The sequence below is a fragment of the Dermacentor variabilis genome, chromosome 5, assembly GCF_050947875.1.
Source record: "Dermacentor variabilis isolate Ectoservices chromosome 5, ASM5094787v1, whole genome shotgun sequence".
Classification (NCBI taxonomy): domain Eukaryota; kingdom Metazoa; phylum Arthropoda; class Arachnida; order Ixodida; family Ixodidae; genus Dermacentor; species Dermacentor variabilis.
Window position 1 is genome coordinate 17,492,334 of NC_134572.1, and position 18,543 is coordinate 17,510,876.

At 45.4% G+C, this 18,543-nt stretch overlaps 1 protein-coding gene across 1 annotated transcript; it reads right to left on the bottom strand.

Moving 5' to 3' along the window:
- Window positions 1–10,065: 10,065 nt before the first annotated feature.
- On the bottom strand, window positions 10,066–16,368 carry LOC142582315 (acetylcholinesterase-like). Its single transcript, XM_075691882.1, has 3 exons — window positions 16,015–16,368; window positions 13,179–14,689; window positions 10,066–11,676 (listed from the first exon to the last, which is right to left on the bottom strand). The coding sequence occupies exons 2-3, from the start codon at window positions 14,684–14,686 to the stop codon at window positions 11,529–11,531; spliced, it is 1,656 nt and encodes a 551-aa protein (XP_075547997.1). The 5' UTR covers window positions 14,687–14,689; window positions 16,015–16,368; the 3' UTR covers window positions 10,066–11,528.
- Window positions 16,369–18,543: the final 2,175 nt, after the last annotated feature.

The following is an 18,543-nucleotide window of genomic DNA, read 5'->3' on the forward strand; positions in this document are numbered from 1 at the left end:
TCTGTGTCCTCTGAGCGTTTGCCGGGGTTCTGTTTGTGAGCGCAGTGGTCTCTGAAGGAAAAGCGCGATTTCAAGAAGTGGTGGCGTGCACTGATTGCTTAAATCGGTAAGGAAAGTTGAATACCTTTTTTTTGCATGTAGGTGTAGTATTTAGCGCAGTGGTGTAGGCGCAGCTGTTGAATATTTGCAAATAAATAATCAGTTGAAGGCTTCGAATATCCCTCGAGCCATGTGCGAGCATTGACCGCTCGTGAAATGAAATTGCAATCCTTTCCTCTTCGAGAGGGTTGAGTGCAAATTACTTCGGTCTTTCTTCTGTTCTTACAGGGGCTCTCAATACAAGATTCAAGGTGCCGAAGATATCGATCTCTTAGTACTAGGAGAGCGTGAGTGCATGATTGTGAATGCTGATTTAGAAGAGAACGCTCTTTAATGAAATGCAGAGAATTCTGCTATCGCACATGTATAATATGCCATAAACATTATGCCAAGAAAAAGATTTGATCATGGCATGTAGACAATGTGATGATGTAAATGTGAATAGACAAGAGGTTTTCAAGTGAGGCAATGTCTTGGAGAAATAAAAAAAAATCACCGCCCAAGCACTCCGCACGCATGTTTAACCAGCGAAGCTGAGACGTGCGACCCCGGTGTTTATCAATGGGTTAATCCCGACGGTTCATTAAACGACGACTTGTTAGGCTGCCGGATCCTCGGTACGGAGTTGCAGCTTGCGCTCGGCTGCACAAACCTGTTCAGAGAGACAAGAACTTGCCAAAGCTTTCCAAAAACTGGACAATTGGCCGCTTTCTGTGCAGGTGCTGCTGGAACACCGCCCCCATCGCCCGTCGGCCCATAAAGCGGTGAAGGCGCTTTTGTGCTTCTTAAGGACGACGGGTTTGTGCGAACATCTGTGACTATTATTGCAATTTCTGTAAGACCACACACGTCAGCGAACTCACCGCAACTTCCTTCTTTCCTTCCCTCCTCTCTCCCTGTTATCTTTGTTTTCCCCTTTCCCGTTCACCCGGTGTAGGGTAGCCAACCGGACGTTATTCTGGTTAAGCTCCCTGCCTTCTACTTATCTCTTTCCCTCCTCTTGTGCTCGGGCTGCAGCATCGCCACGGCGTAGACGAGGTCGTTTCCAGTTTCGTTCATGACGTTGGTGATCGAAACCTGCCTGCTCCTCAGGTGTACGTATACCTGCCGTGGTTGCTCAGTGGCTATGGTGTTGGGTTGCTGAGCACGAGGTTGCGGGATCGAATCCTGGCGGCGGCGACCGAATTTCGATGGGGGCGAAATGCGAAAACACTCGTGTACTTAGATTTAGGTGCACGTTAAAGAACCCCAGGTGGTCGAAATTTCCGGAGTCTTCCACTACGGCGTGCCTCATAATCAGAAAGTGGTTTTGGCACGTAAAACCCCATAATTTAATTTAATTAAATTAGGTGCACGTATGACGCGTGGCCTACCCATTTCGGAACCAGTGAGAAACTTCTGCGCGCGAGCTGGGCTGCGACGGACAGCAACGATGTCACTACTGGCGTAGCCAATCGCGCGCCCCTCCTTCTTCTTTTATGTACCTCAACTTGCTTTGATCTTGGTTGTGCAAATGAACAAACCGAGTTCCGGCAGAAACCGTCTCGCATCGACTGCAGAAGCTGATGCGATTAGCACTCGGGCAAAGTAGCGCCGCGCAATTTTTTTTCTCACATGTGCATAGGGTTGTGCCGGAGGAGTTTTCGGCGTACTGGCGACACATGGACGGACGGACGGATGGACGGACGGACGAATCGGCTAGCCATATACAGCTTCGCTGTAAAAAGAAAACTTAATGCTTGACGCTGCTTTGAAGAAGGAGCCACCAGACCAGCTGTAGTGGTTACTAGGAAACAGAGTTCACTCTACTCAAAATACAAGTCATCACGTCTCTGTAAGTTGGACATTCCAGCAAAATGGGTTCCGTTGTTTCTAACGCACCACAGCTATCACAATGTTGATGCCTTGCAACTTAGAAATGACGAGAGGCGACACATGGCGAAATCTATCCGGAGGTCTACAGTTAGGCAAGCGTTGTCGAATTCTAAATGAACTGATTCTCTCCAGTATAGTATTTTTCGAGGAACTTTTGCAGGGAAAGACGCCGTTCATCAGAATGTTGCGTAAATGCAACAAGGTGCAGTAAAGGGTTAAGTGATTTCACGAAATGCCATCCGCGCCTGGTGACGATTAAATATTCACTTAACTCAAAGCTGTTGTGAGTCGACGCAGGATGGAACATTCATAACTCCGTATTGTGTTTGCTGTCAGGAGCACCTCAACAGCCATTGAGGATATATCACTTGTGCTCCATTGCTTGTTTTGATTCTTGAGCAGAATTCTTCGGCGACGACTACTTCCATGACGCCTCCAGAGCCATTGAATAACGCGGGTGAAAAAAGGTGGGCTTCGATTTGATATTTAGAACTATTCTCCATATGTTTGACTTGGGCTCGCTTGGATCGAGACGCGAATAACATTTTATCAACTGGTTTGTGTACATTTTATCCATTTGAATCGGTGCATTTTTCTGTGCGCGTCTAGAAACTCTAATATCTACCGGCGACTGAGTTCTCCGCGCAGATAGCTCAGTCCTCCTCCGAGGGTGTTCGTATGCGACGTGGTCATTCGAGTATTTCTCTGGTACAGCAAGTAAATTGGTGCATGCTGCACTGGCACTTGCCGAAGCAGACATGATTTCTCATGTCTCTTTATGTCACCACTAGTGTCTTTCATCTTAGGCAAGTGATCCCTATTCGTCTTGCTGTTCTTGTGCTTGAAGTGTCGCCCATCAAACAGGCCACTGAGCACGGTATAGGTGAGTATGTGGTCGCTGCCGAGGCTCTCAACATCAACAAACCAGGGCACAGCAGGAAGCAGCGAATCGGTCGCCGTATTGATGTTCGACGCACTTTATCTTGAGCCCCGAAAAAATGCTGGACTACCGTGAATTATAACGTTGAAAATCACCTGTCTGGCAAGGGCGAGCAGACGATGACCTCACACAGTTGATTTATTACTGCCTGGTAGGCGGTGCACGTTGATATCGCCTGTGAGAATGTTCGATGCTGAATTTGTACCTAGGATAGCCTAGAGCCGCTGGACGTCAAATATGCAGTGAGGTGCAACACTTTCAGTCAGAATGGTACAGTTAGACATTTCTGTACTTCACAGTAGCCAATACATTCTCGTTAGATGTACCATATGTACGGTTCGGCGTTTTCGTAGTTTTTTTTCTCAAGAAATTCGGAGTGTCTCGGTGCCTTTAAATTTGGCATACGGTATATGCTACAAAATCGGAATACTTATGGTTTTATCTGTTTCTTCCAAATTTAGGCAAATTACGTCTATTACAAGAGCATACTGACAATGCTAGGAAAACTTTATTCAGCAAATAGTAAGTGAATCATTGCAACTGGTTACAACTTGTAACATGTACAAACATATACACTTGTCAATGTTTACATCCACAACTGTGGAACAATCCTTCTTGTTCACTACACGGAACACAGAGAACGCTCTTTCGACATTCGCACTAGACACTGCGCATGCTAATAGGTCCAGTGCACAATGTGATAGGAGTGGGCATCCATGTACTAGAACACCAACGGCTCAACAATTTCTTTAACATCATATGCCTGACACTGCAAAAGCCGATGTCAGATGGCATCCGCCAGAGGCAGGCCCTCTCGTAATCACAAAATTCAAAACAGTAAAGACAAGTTGGAGGATTGGTGGCGCAAAAGTAGGAAGGTTACGTAAAACGAAGGAGCGTAAAAATCAAATCTACCATACACCGAGAACGCAACAAGCTCTACTATAGTTTCAATCCACTGCCTCAATTGAGAGCGACAAAACTTGAGATAATTGGTATGAATTTCAACAACGCACCTCGTTACAAAGGAGATGCCCCTATCATTCATCGAGGAGGGGCCTGCGCCTGTTTATGGTTTGTTCTGACAAAGAGGAAATAAGGTTCTTAAGAGGAAAGCGCTTGTAATGCCACCGAATGGGAGAGTGTAGCGCGGCGAGTAGAGTATTGTCTGCGTACTTCTTAATCTTCCAATCTACTTGCGCTAAACACAGATTTTCTAGCTAGAAAACTTGTTTTAATTATGTTTCTGCATCTCCAGTTCACTTTGTTGTGCTTTGGTGGCTGGCTTCTTCTGATGATGTCACGCATTGTGGTTTTCGAGGCGAAGTGAATTGGCAATTGCGAGGAACAAGAGCCATCTTCGGGTATTTTAAGGCTGGGTGCCTCAAGATCGGAGTTTTTCGAATAAATACGCATTCGGAAAAGTGTTACCGGCGATTGTTTTCGTAGTTCTCTTAAATTTATCCAAAAGCGCGAAGCACTATTCGTAGGACATGTCATGCATCACAAAAATGACATCACGACGAATGGCAATAATCATTTGGCTCTTAGTAACGTCTTGCAGCGAATGACGAAGTGAATATCCTGGCAGTCTAAGTACGCAGCATGCCTTGTTTATGATGCAGCTTTAAGTGGAAACTTGTGCCTGCTGACAAGTTGTCGAAAGTCAGACAAGTGGGAACGAAGCCCATAGGCGTTTCAGTGAAGCACAGTATGCTGGTTTCACACAGCTTGCATGCTGGCTCTGACGCAGGTGGCGTTAAAGCCACTGTTACAATCGTGCAGCAAGAACATCAGTTAATGTTAGTATGGTGGGAGCCACACGAGATTAAATTCGTGGCGGATGGTGTGTAGAAGATTGCTAGAAAAGTTCCCGTGTGATTGAAGTCTTAAAGCCTAATAAATTACCGAATGACTTGCCATCTTATAGCCATATCGCATTGCTCAGCGGCGTCGGCAAAGTAATGGAGACCATGGCCTTGCAGAAGCTGGTCTGGAACCTTGAAAACAGACATGCATATCCTGCACAACTGTCAAGATTAAGCGTGGTCAGAAGCAGCACTCACAACGTTATTACTTTGGCGACGGATGTTAAAGAGCAAAAAGCAATGAAGAACATCACCTCTGGCGGCTTTCTTGGCATGAACGCTGCTTCTGACAATGTCGCGCATGAGGCTATCCTGAGAGAGATGGCAGCAGTAGGACAGCATGGCAGAATGTACACTTGGATGTGCGATTACTTACATGGTATATTTATTGATATGTTACCAGAGGCGCTATAACGTAAAACTATTCCAAACTTTTCTATTCCAATTCTGCAATCAGCCCTACGTGATTGGTCAAAAATTTTTTGGACCACCCCCGCTTCACCAGTCTATCACGCGACGTCAAGAAAACCACGATAGCTCCACCTCTGATATGACCTGTACACACCGATTATGCATGATTTGACCGAGCAAAAGCTCGGTCAAATCATGCATAATCGCCTTTTTGCCGTTAGCCCTCGGCTATTGGTCAAAAGTTTTCGGACTCCACCCATTTGACGTGCCTGTCACGCAACGTCACAAAACAGCGAAAACTCACCGCGTAAAAGTGACGTGTACGCGTTAAAGATGTATTAATATGCAGAACAAAACGAAATTTTCTTCTGAATAGCCGCAGGCTGCCCCGTTCCGAAAGGAATAGAAGATGGCTGCCGCCGATCGCTCAGGCACTGGCGATTCGCACCTGCCGGAGAGCATGGGTTTATTTTCGTATAATAAACTTTTTTGCGTGGCCGTGTAACGTTTTCGAGCACTTTGGGCACGTTTACGACCTCGTTTTGCCAACTCTTCTTTGCTGAGGATCCGTTTTAGCGTCATTCTTAAGCTTCCGTTGCACGCCGCCGCGATTGTCAACGAGCCACCGAAAGCTAAGTAAGAGAAAGCGGACCAATCGCAGACGCCGGCACCACCCTCTTCATCCGGTTATCGATATTCAGTGCAGTGGCTCGGCCCCATCGAATCCCTCTCCACTTGAGCGTGCTCCTCGCTTCTTGTCAGCCAATTAGATAGGACAAGCCGCTTAGTGTAGGCAATGTTATTCGTTTTTCAAGCAAACAAAAGTGACCTCCTATGAACAAGGAGAGCGTTTGATTGTTCTGTTCAAGCAGCTCTGCGGGTGACCGCCCGATGCTTGCGTCGGCGGTGACTCCAATTTTACGTCAGGAGATTGGAATAAAAATATATTGGAATAGTTTTACGTTATTGGGCCGCAGATGGAGAAACAACTCGACATTACATTACGCGACGTGTTTGGCAAGGGGGCGTTGTGAGTCCTATACCATCTTCAGTGTCAGCTTAGTGGTTATCACAAGGGTCTTCCAACTGGGAGTTGAGATTTCTTTGTACATCGACGTCGTCTGCATCTGGGCATTAGGCAGGAATATTCGGAATGTCTGCGCAAAACTACACATGACACTCTGTGGGACACACAGGTCCTAGGTCCTGTGTGTCGCGACATCTGGAAAACTGTGGTCCAGCTATTTCTTTAAGAAGTGTGCAACTATAGCATTCACCAAGCGTGACGTTTCCCAATATCCGCTGAGGATTTCGGGCTGTGAAATTCGCTCCATGAACAGCAATACGTTCCATGGGCGTAACATGCAAACGTTCCATTTTTTGGACTCCACATGTAAGAGCGCTGAAAAGTAAGCTTTCATCTCTCCTGGGCACCCTGCACACGTTCACAGTCAATACGTGGGGCTTTTCCATTTCGTCCCTCCTACAGCTTTATGAGTCTTTTTTCAACGGATTGATACGCTCCAGTCTGCCGGCACTGCCACCCCTATCTTACCAGGAAAATTTCGAATGTGCGCCGTTTTATGAGAACACAGACACCTCATAAATGGACGGTATTCTGCAATGCCAAATCAGCGCTCCAGGCGCTAAAATGCTTTTTAAAGAAAGGACCATACTACCTGCTCGTGCTGGAAATCGGCAAACTTCATCACAGTGCCGAGTTAAGTGGCCCCATGATCACTTTTCAATGGATGCCTAGTCATTATGGTGTGATTGGCAATGAACTCGCTGACAGTGAGGCAAGATCGGCCTTCTACTCCTCTGATGAAGTACGGATTGCCTACTCGCGACCTGACACCAACTCCATGATCAAGGCACTCATGCAGGACCTTATAAAGGCATACAGAGCCCACGATAACAACATTCACAGACGCATACATATGATCGACGCAGACGGTAAATTCTGTTTGCCCCCGAAGGTTACGCGGAGCAAAACGTCATTGCTACACAGAATTAGGCTGGGCGTTGCTTTCACCCGTCGCTACACGCACCTCATCGGCCAATTGAACAGCCCTCATTGTGAACGCTGTCAGGTGCTTGAAACACTGGGACACATACTGTGCGATTGCCCAGCATATATGCTGGAGCGAAGGACATTAGAAAGTTTCCTAGCCAGCGTTGGCAGGCAACCACTGTCGGAGGAAGCTATCCTTGGCCCATGGTCTGACACTACAACTTCAGTGCGTGCAACTAAAGCGTTGTTGAAGTTTCTGCAGGACACCAAGCTTGACGAGTGGCTCTAGCAAGGCAACTGTTTCATATACATAAGCACAGACCACTTCTCTTATCATCATCATCCATCCCAGTACTTTCATTCCCCTTCCCTCTTCCCCAGTGCAGAGCAGCAGACTAGAGCGCACTAGCTTAGGTCGACCTCTCTGTTTTACCTCTCAATAAATTCTATTCTGTTATTCGAAAGTGCGCAAGCTGTAGGCCCATTTAGTATGCCTGGGAGTCCTGAAATGCACACCTACACTGGGAACTCTTTATGAAGCTCGATGTCTGCCAGTCTCCATTATGGAGACGCGATAACATGAAGACTCAGAGACGCAGGTTCTTGAGACAGCGAGTGCATGAAGCGTGTGATTATCCTTATGTTTGGAAAAACATCACGTTAGGTTGCTGGCATGCACCACAGAACTCTAAGTGTCGTTTATACAGCCTCGACCCATCACTGAAACTCAAATTAGCAGCGAACCTTCCACGATGTGACGCAATACTGCTGTGTCGGCTGTGGGTAGGAGTAGCATTCACCAACTCCTACAGCTATCGTATTGGAATGGCGGATTCACCAATGTACGCTAAGTGCAAGTGTGAAGAGACCATCAGTCACCTTCTGTGCCACTGTTCTCGCTTCGATAATCAACGTGAGACTCTCCAGTGTGCCTTAAATAGAGCGGATGACAGGCCATTTACGGAAGCGAAGATCTTGGGAGCCTGGCCTCACAGTTCATTAGCCCAGAAAGCATTTCGAGCGCTTTTCCGCTGCCTGAGGGCAACAGACTTGAGTGCCCGACTATAGACATCCTACATCTAAGTTCTCTCTCTCTCTCTTTCACTCCCCATTCCCTTCCCCACGTGTAGGGTAGCAAACTGGACTCAGTCTGGTTAACCTCCCTGCCTTTCCGTCTTCCCTTCTCTCTCTCTCTCTCTCTCTCTCTGTTTTGTGTTAACAACAAATGGCTGTAAGCGGTTTGCACTTTCGCGAGAGAAAAATGTCAGGTCCGAGATTCACAAAACCTATATTGAGTAAGCGCTCTATGGGATCGGCTCGCACTCGTGCGTAAGGTGATGTGATAGGGTAATCATAACGGAACAATATGAAACGCACTTACCGAACATATATTTTGTGAACCAAGGCTGATGTGTTTAATGAATCATGTGTTTGACACATACTTAGCCTCATTGCAGAAAGCTTGAACAGCAGATATAGGTACGAAGATAATATGTCATATTCTGGTGCATGAACACCTTTTACGAAAATTCACACAAACGGGGGCTACTCTACCTGGTGTTGAGACTCGGGGTAGCGTTTAGGCAAGGGATCCTTCGTGCCATGTGAATGAGTATGTCGGGGAGTAGGAGCGAAATAAAGAAGGGGTTTATTTTACAAATATTTACATACTGAAACAAGTAATCAGATTCTAGTAAGAGCTCACACATGTCTGCAGACGTCAGGACACCTCAGCTCTCCCTATCTGCGCCAAAGGTCCAATTTAAAATGTTCTTGTGTTTCTTTTTGCGTTTTCTTCTTAGACTTCCACACCTCCTGATATGTTTAACTGATGTTTTTTACCTTGTCATGTTCTTATGCAGCGGTTTTTGCAATCATCTATATATATATATATATATATATATATATATATATATATATATATATATATGTTCTTCGTTTTAATAAAAATTCAGTTGAGAGCTAGCGCTCGTCCCGTCTGCTCCTTTCTGTGTCCGTGTTCACATCGCGCTACAATCCAAGATCTTGTTCTTGTTCCCTACTTCCCTGCACAAGGGAATTTGATGACCTTGTTGTGGCCAACCAGAGGTGTCGTATAGTTCATAGAACTTTGCCTTCGACAACCAACCTTCGAAGCAGGGACGAGGCAATCTGGAGACAAAGTTCGTTCGCGCTTCCTCCGTGAAACAGTTCACGGTTGTTACCGCCTCAACGGAGGGTGGCGGACGCGGTCGCTTAATGGGACCCTCACCAAGCCCGATAAAAAATTTCGGTTGTACGCTGGAAGTTGTTACGTGTCCTCTAGGGATCGTTCTGCCATAAAAGTTTTCAAATCGGCTGGTTAATAGCCGAGATGAAAATATTTCAGTGCCGCGAACCCACGATTTTAGGAGGTGAGCTCCATTGCCAAACGAGACGCTCTCGCCACTCGCCCCCTTCTAGCCTCCGCAAACGAAATTACTTCCCTGCGTTCTCCCATGCCGGACCTCGAGGCCGCCTCGGGCCCCGCCTCACGGGTCCCGCCTTCATTGTTTTTTCTTCTCGCGTTGCTGCGGCGCGGCGCACTTCCGCTGACGGCGTCGCGCGCAAGCTGTTGTGATTGTCTTGTTTCGCGCAGCGCACGATTTTGCGCGCTATGCACGAAGACACCTGACTAGCGGTATAAGTCAGTGCAACACGAATATTGAGGCAGACACAAGCGGATCGTAGAGCATGATCCCGCGCTGGAAGACTGTAGAAAATGACATAGTCCCGGTGTCCGCGCGCGCGACTGCACAACGTTGGAACAAGCAGATGAAACGGAAGTGCAGCTATCTTGCCGCGGTGCGAACTAAAACAAAAACATGCAGACATTTGGCTTGTGTGTTGTGTTATTTCTCTAAGCTTTAATTCGTCTATTCAAGCAAAACATTACACAAATAACAGATGTTGCCTTGAATAATTCTTGAAGTCACGTGTCACCACGAGCGACGTCACAGTGCAAAGACGTGTACGTAGGCGCACTAGCACATGTACATCATCCTCCAGCTCCTGCGCGGCGGCCGCACGGAGGAGGCGCGTAGCGATGTAATACTTTGCAGACACGATCGTTATCGTGCAATGTATGCTCTGCGCTTGACAGCTCAAAATGGCCAGACCTGGTGAGGGGCTCTTTAAGAGAGCCACTTGTTTAGTCGTCACAATCAGTGTCGGGCACTGCTGTCGTCGTCTGGGTGCTGGTGAAGGTGGCTAATTCGGGGGAAGCACCCAAAGATTGCGTGCGGCCGATTTGGAGCGCAACACTGGCTAACTGGAACGAATAAACGAGTTTCCCTGCAGAAAAAGTGTGTGATACTTTTGCATCACGGTAGGATGTTATGGCTTAATTTAGGCCACTTGGATTTCTTTAACGTGCACATAGGTTTAACTACGTGAGTGGTTTTAATTGCGCTCTCAGCCGAATACATCCGCTGAATTAGGCGACCGAACCCGCGACCTCATGCTCATCACTTGAACGCAAAGGCTGTTGAGCGACTTCGGCGGGCAATGTCGGGTACGATCGGAATCGCATCTACTGGCGTTCGCAAGGCGGACACTAGTTTATAGGAAAGAGAAATTTGGCATCGACCTGGAATTGACATGCACATGGTCAAACAGGGTCGGTTTTCTTCGTATCTACGTGCTCTGTTACTTACAGCTGTATATGAACTTTCACTTTTATATTGAGTTGATTATATGAAATACGCTTTCATGCACATTTATCTGCGGATTTGATTATTTCATTGTTTTAAGGGAGGCGGTTAGCGTGAATAGCTTGTCAGAAGATATGCTATTAAGGGTCATAGCGGACTATCTTTAGCTTGCTACAGCTTCCAGCAGCGCTGATGATATTGGGTGCTGGGGCATGTTGTCAATCCCTGACTTAAAATTAATGAAGACGTTAATTTATATCATTTTGTTGATGCCACGTATAAACGTATCGTATAAGCTAAGCGTCCGGGATTTACTTTTTTCTTGTTGTATTTTTGTTGTAGCTGTTCAAGGTCAGCAGCAGCAACGACCCCCCCCCCTCCCAACAATGAAAATAATAAATAAGCGCTACCTATCACACTGAGGTGGGAAAACTCACGAACCTTGACAAAACTGTTGCTCATACCAGAAAAACCGGTAAAATTTAACACGTGATTTCAGTTGGGGTATGTTTAGTGCGCGCATCTTAACGATCTGTGAAATGGTTGACATGATCCTGCTTGCACTGAACAGTAGCCCCGCTTAAGTCAGCATGTCGCTTTCCACGGCCTCCAAAGTATGGCGCATCAGAATGGTGCTCTAGAATGGCACTTCACTCATACGGCCTCAGTTCTTCCCACATGTCGCACACAGACTGAAGAAGGTGTGTTTGGTTGACGTTGCCTTCTTTTCCAATTTCCATGTAATGGTGTTCTTGATCAAACTTCGGCCAGGGAGTGCCGTCCGGAACACGTGGTACTCTGCAACATAGTCAATTATGATCAATAACTGTTTTCACACAAGTGCTGCGACTAAGCTCTCACTCAAAATTTCTAGAATAGTTTGAGGAGGTATACTTATATATTAAGGTCTACTTGAAATGGAGCAACCTTTATAACTAATGCCCACGCTAACAGTATAAGATGCAGCCGAACCTCGATGTAGAGATCCCATTACTTCACCAGTTATTAGATACAGCAAACAAAATTTAAACATTAGCTTGGGCACGCTTTATTCCCTAACTATTTTGCTATGACGAAAGTGAAAATGAAAAATTCGAGGTTTAACACGGTAAACTAGCAGCAAATATCAAATACCTTGCAAAAGTAACTCATCAATTCTTGTTTTCTTTTAGGCCTTAATAATTCGATGTACGAAAGCATTTCTTTTTGTCGCTTCCACTTTTTATGACCAACAAAGGCAGCCCATTTTTGACTCGTTAGAGACGTTACTTTGGTATGATTTCGAATGTCCCCTTTTTATTAAAAATTCAATATTTGTTATGGAGAGCAGACACGAACGTTTCCAACAATTTTTATGTCTAGTTTTATAAGAAATATGAGCGGCAGCTCACAAAATAGTGCTCAGAATGCAGGTTTGTAATACCAAAATGCGCATACATTTACGTGTTTCTTGAAGTCTTCTAATGCTCGAGCTAGTAAGTGGGCGCGGCGCGTCGCCTTCTACCAACTGCATCAAACAACACTACAACACAATTACTTTGTTTAGCGCAAAACAACGGACACAAGAGAGACGGCAGGACAAGGCCCTACTCTCAACTGAAATAATTTTATTGCGTCACTCCTTTATAAAGAGCAGAATCAGAGTCTGTCACGTGAGTGCGCTCTGGTGATCGTATGTTGGTGGTTCCTGCACATGGTGCTCACGGCGCATGTTCTAGATTCTGCATCCTATAAAGGAGTGACGCAAAAAATTACGTCAGTACAGAGTAGCGCCTTGTCCTGTCGTTCCTCTTGCGTCCGTTGTTTTGCACTAAACAAAGTAATTATGGATTCGCACCACCTAGCCCTCCAACATTTTGTGCGGGACAGTACAACAATCGCCTCTGCTGTTTCACGCTATAGGATCAGGGTGGCTGAGGTAAAATTGAGCTTAGAAGCAAAGGGAAGATAATATCAATTATTTTTTTTATTTCGATCATCGGTCTTCTTTGGCGAATGCGATGCAAAATCTGATGCTATTTAGCAAATTACAACCTGTATGCAATGTTCATCATTTTGTTACAAATGAGCATGACATCGATAGTCGGCATAAATCGAGGCCAATTACGAACATGAAAAGATGAGGAGGTGGGAATTAGGCTTTGTCTGTATTTACAAAGTCAAGCTTAAGGGCTAATACCTACTTTTATCTTGGTGCTATTTTGTCACTTGAATGTAGCGTGATCGACCATAGCTTGACGTACACTACGACACACAAATACGCGCATTGAATTAGCGAATGTAGCACGCAGATGACTTACCCGGTATGGCTGAACGCAGAAATAATGTGCATGAAGTTCTCCGCGGCTTTGGCGTCGTCCTCAGAGACGTCACTTTCAAGTTTAAATACTGATCCAAGGGTAAACGCAATTTCATCCGCATGAGTCGGCCGCACCCACTTTGGCCACCCAATATTTGATGGCTGCTGCGAGAACTGGTACATGAAGACAGTTGTGTCTGAGCCGAGAAACCTTTTGGCAAACCCTAACGTGGGGCATCCCAGCTGGCTGTCACCCAGAAGGTCAGCCGCCGCGTGCACAGATTCGATGCCATCGCGGATATTCGAACCACCGAAATAGTGATGGATGACTGACTCCGATTGTCGGTCCAACAGCGTGATCATCATACCTTTAGCGAAAAAAATCATTGTCTTTTTTGTAATGTCAGCCGCATCGGTGTCATCCCGGAACCCCTTAGCCACAAAGTCTAGGAGTCCATCGCCTTCAGCTGATGAAATGCCGGCCAGTAGCTCGCGCGCATTTAGCTCTTGACTCTTCAGTGCTTGTCCTGGTTTTACGGGTATCAGGTCATCTCCAACAACTGGGAAGAAACCATCGAGACCCTGGGTTGTGAAACTGCCAGTTGCATTCAAGATCTCTGCCACATTCTTCGATCGCATGCAATTAATCGTTGTTTTGACATTTCTTGAGTCCTTTCTTGGTGAACCACAACCAAGCATTTCTGCCAGAACACGGGCTCTGTGGCGCGCCTGATCCTTGCTGTTCTCAAGCGTAGTTGTGAAAGGGCTTCCGCTCTGCATGATGGCACGGCGGAACAGACCCTTGCTACCGGGAGACACCAAGTGTACAGCTATAGAATAAGACCCCGCACTCTGACCAATCAACGTTATTTGGTCTGGATCTCCGCCGAAAGCCTTGGCGTTGTTTTTTATCCAGAGAAGTGCTAGGAGCTGGTCATGAAGGCCCATGTTACCTGGGGCATCGTCGATGCCCATGTTAAGAAATCCGAAGGCACCCAGCCGATACGCAACAGTAACCGCGACAACATCTCCTCTGGCCGACAACTCAGAGGCGTCATGGAGCTTCATTGAAATACCACCGTACGAAAAGAAACCTCCGTGAATGTAAACGACAACAGGCTTCAGGAATGTGCCGTTAGTGGGTGGACTGTAGATATTAAGAAAAAGACAGTCTTCTGATATGGGTTCAGTGTCCTTAACCAGATAGTAGCTGTTGAAGTTCAACGGTAACTGAGGGCACATTGGTGGCAGAGCCGTTGCGCTAAGGACTCCCACCCATGGTCTTCGTGATTCTGTTTTCCTGAATCGAGTTGTGCCTACCGGTGGTTCCGCGTAAGGAATACCCAAGAACGCACGCACTGGTTTTGTTTTTGTGGGGACAACCATTCCTCTCAAGCACCCTGTTGTAGTGTTGACAGTCACGCCGGAATTTTGTTGTTGGCCGGAGTTTTCTTGGCTACTCAGCTGCAGAAACATGAATAAGATGCAATGCCATGCCGTGAACCTCATTTTCTGTAAAAGATAAGAAAAAAAGGACTTAATTGTTATGCATATTAGCGTTTGGCCCATTAGTACGGCATCTGTGCAGCTTCACAGTTTTTGTGCCTACTTCAGCGTGGCTCTGACACCTAAGGTCGTATACTAGGCGTGTCATAAATCTAACTATGTCAAATTAAATTAGATCTAATTCTTAGGCGGGACTTTGGTCGAAAAAAAGTGCCCTTTAAGTGTTGCCATATATACTTTTGTCTTTATACAAAGCATCAACTCAGTCTGCAGCGAAATAACAGCTAACATTAAGCGAACTTTATATGAGATTTTCCAAAACTAGATGTTAAATTCATCAGCACAAGGAGGAAGGGCACTATTTGTATATTGCAGTTTAATAAGCACTGATAAAATTTAAGTAGAGTTCGATAAACTTGCTGCAAGACATGTGAAGCGTTTAATATCCACAATTTAATAACAAAGTCATCCCTCCGCCAAAATTGTTACGTAAGTCAGTTTGTTCTTCATGAATGTCAGAAAGTACACACGCCAAACAGCGGTGACAAAAAGGAACCAGCCATTAGGCAAGAGCCCTCACACCGAAAATGAGAGGCGCGAAAGAAACGGCTAAAAAAAAGAACAAACGAGAGGGGCAGTGAGCTCAGTCGTACTTCTGCCCTTGTGCTTCCGGAATTAATTCCTTGCTACGCCACTTCTTAGCCATGGAGCACAGTTTACGGTGAACAGGGCGCACGAATTGTGTTTCGCATCATGACAGTTAAGTGAACTTGTCCTGATCAACAGGATCATATTCAACAGTGAACTTTTTAACAGGGCTGCTATACTTCAATGATTACTTTTGCTGGATTCTATGTTTTTTTGATCATGCCCTACTCAAGATCGACCGTTCCTGGTGATGATAATGGGTGGTGGGGGGAGCGCCGCTTAGATAACTGAATAAGCGCGAAAAGAAAAACAACTGGAACGATATCATTACATCATATGGGTCATGGGTTGCTAAATGAGAGGTTCTCTTGCATCCTAACAGTGAAGATTTCGGGAGTGCCAATGGCGTTTATAATATTTTCCCCTTGATGTCAGACTTTAAGGCTTATTTCACGCAGATATAATCGGCTATACAGCAGCATGTACATAAAAGCACTCAAATGAGATAAGGTAGTTGTTTCGAATACCCAAGAAACAAAGCGAGCATTAACCTGACGTGAATGTCAGACACCTCTTTTACGTATACGAGCCTGTGTTGAGGGCACAATATGCACTCGTGTGTCCGAATAGTTGGCGACATGTCCTAGACGTTGCATACAGAAATGATATGGTGAGAACCTTACCTCAATCAATCACCGCGTCGATTTCAGGACCAAATTAATCAGGGCACGCTCCTGTCCGGTTCAGTGGCTTGTTCACAGTCAAACGGAGACTAGAGGAAATGCCATGGTTCCCTTCGGAGACAGCGGCGCTGTGCTAGGTAGCCGTGTCTTTGCTTCCGTCCTTCCCCGAGGCCTTGAGAATGTTTTTTTGCTTCGCTGCCTTCGAACAGCGTTAGCTCACTACAGAACGGAGTCTTGTAATGATGCCATGCAATCACATAACGTCGCAACTCCACGCCTTAATGTATCCGAAGAACCAGGATACTTGTTCACAGTCAAACGGAGACTAGAGGAAATGCCATGGTTCCCTTCGGAGACAGCGGCGGTGTGCTCGGTAGCCGTGTCTTTGCTTCCGTCCTTCCTCGAGGCCTAGAGAATGTTTTTTTGCTTCGATGCCTTCGAAAAGCGTTAGCTCACTACAGAACGGAGCCTTGTAATGATGCCATGCAATCACATAACGTCGCAACTCCACGCCTTAATGTATCCGAAGAACCAGGAAATGAGGGAAAAGGTATCCAAGGACATCTTTATTTTTCCAACCGAGCTAGACTGAATCAACGAAAAGATTGAGGTCGGATTGTTTTCACCTTGCTGCTGCGCAGGTGCCTGTAGCGGGGGAGAGAACTGAATGCCACCAGTGGAGGGGTGTACGAACTTTGTAGGTGCGGCACGTAAGGGAACTTGCGCGGAAGCTCTTCGGCTGCGGCTACGCAATTGCACGTGGTGTTTTCACAATATAGTAGTTTCGTATTTTCTTTCCTTTTTTTGAATTTATTGTCGTACTACCAGTTCTTGTTCGTTTCTTGTTTGCAGTCTTTGGTTATCGTATTTATTCGATATATATAATTCCCTCCTTACGTATATTTTTATCGCATTAACACTTATGCACCAAAAGTCGTAAAAGTAATTTCCAATTGGCGGAACAGATTAATGAAAACGACAAATCAACGAGAACAGAAAAATAATTGACGCGACAATGACGAGCCGTCTCATTGTGAATAATTAGCTACAATTTCAAATATAACTTTATAACTTTAGCGTGGATAAAGTGGTTGTATATGGGAAAGCTATTTGTTTGCAAGTAATAAACCATGCTCTACCATCAAGGGTACGTTAGCACAAGACACTGCAACAGAGAAAACATAATAGGAACAAGGGCAAACGCTACTACATATCAAATGATTCATAACAAGGAACCACCCACGGATATATAACTACTTGGAACGTACGCGTCCCGGTCTAGCCTTACTGCTCAACAAGAACCACAGCTAAAATCACCGAGGTGCAAAAGTAGCGTTTCTGAAGTCATATTTGACTTCCTGTAAGTCGAATACGCAATGTAAATAGGCCTGAAAGAAGCACGTAATATTGCGGGCCTTTCTTTGACGCTAGAAAAAAATTATTATTGCCAGTATCGAGCAAACTACTCAGGACCTCAAAAAAGTTCTTGACTGACTGACTGCCAGTATCGAGCAACAGAAACATAAATCCGAAATTTTTCGTGATGACCTACACTTTTCTGATTGACAATTCAGCTGTGATGATAATTTTTGCGAAGATATTGAATTAATTGTAGTTAATTTTGTAATTGGGCAAAATACAGACTTAGACTTAAGTAACGGCAAACAACAATACCTCGCATATTTCGTGCATATTTCGCACACGTTGACTGGGACAGCCTTTATAAGCCCTATATGCTGACCAACAAAATAGTGCCAGGAAGTCAACTTTTGTTCTGCGTAATAAAAGAAAAGTTTTCCTACATTAAGCCTGGACATATAACCTCGGCTCATAGATATCTCTAAAGCACACCGACCTCTTAATGGAATGGCGCATTGTATTCAACGAATTCACTGAGTTACTCAATTTTGTTTATTCAGCCATTCGGTACATGCAACTGGGTGCGTGCCTATTCTTGGCTATCTTTATTCCTCCCCCCCCCTCATCCCGCTCCAATGTGTAGGGTAGCAAACCAGTTGAGCTAACCTGGTTAACCTCCCTGCCTTTCCTTCTCCACTTTTTCCTTTCTTCCTTGGCTAATACTCCAGAATGGCTATGTGGCACGTGTCACTGTGACACAAAGTGCACATAATCCTTAAATGTTACTAGATATGTGCTGCTCTTCTCTGTGCACACCCCTGTCATCAACATTCTTCTCTGGAGAAACTTGACAGATTGACTTCGTCCTCATGACTTCGTAGTGCCGACTTCGGACATTGTGCGTCCACCTGATTTGATGTGTGAATTATCGCACAGCTTGTGAGCGGTGTAGTGTACAAACATAACAACTGAATGACATTAGCTTGTGACCTTTGTGCGGAAAACACACCCAGAATGCGCAAGGTTGCATGCTGCATCGGATAAAAATAAAGGCAATTGGACACATCGTCATTCATTCATTCATTCATTCATTCATTCATTCATTCATTCATTCATTCATTCATTCATTCATTCATTCAAATAACTTTATTGAGTGCCCTGTGATTTGGT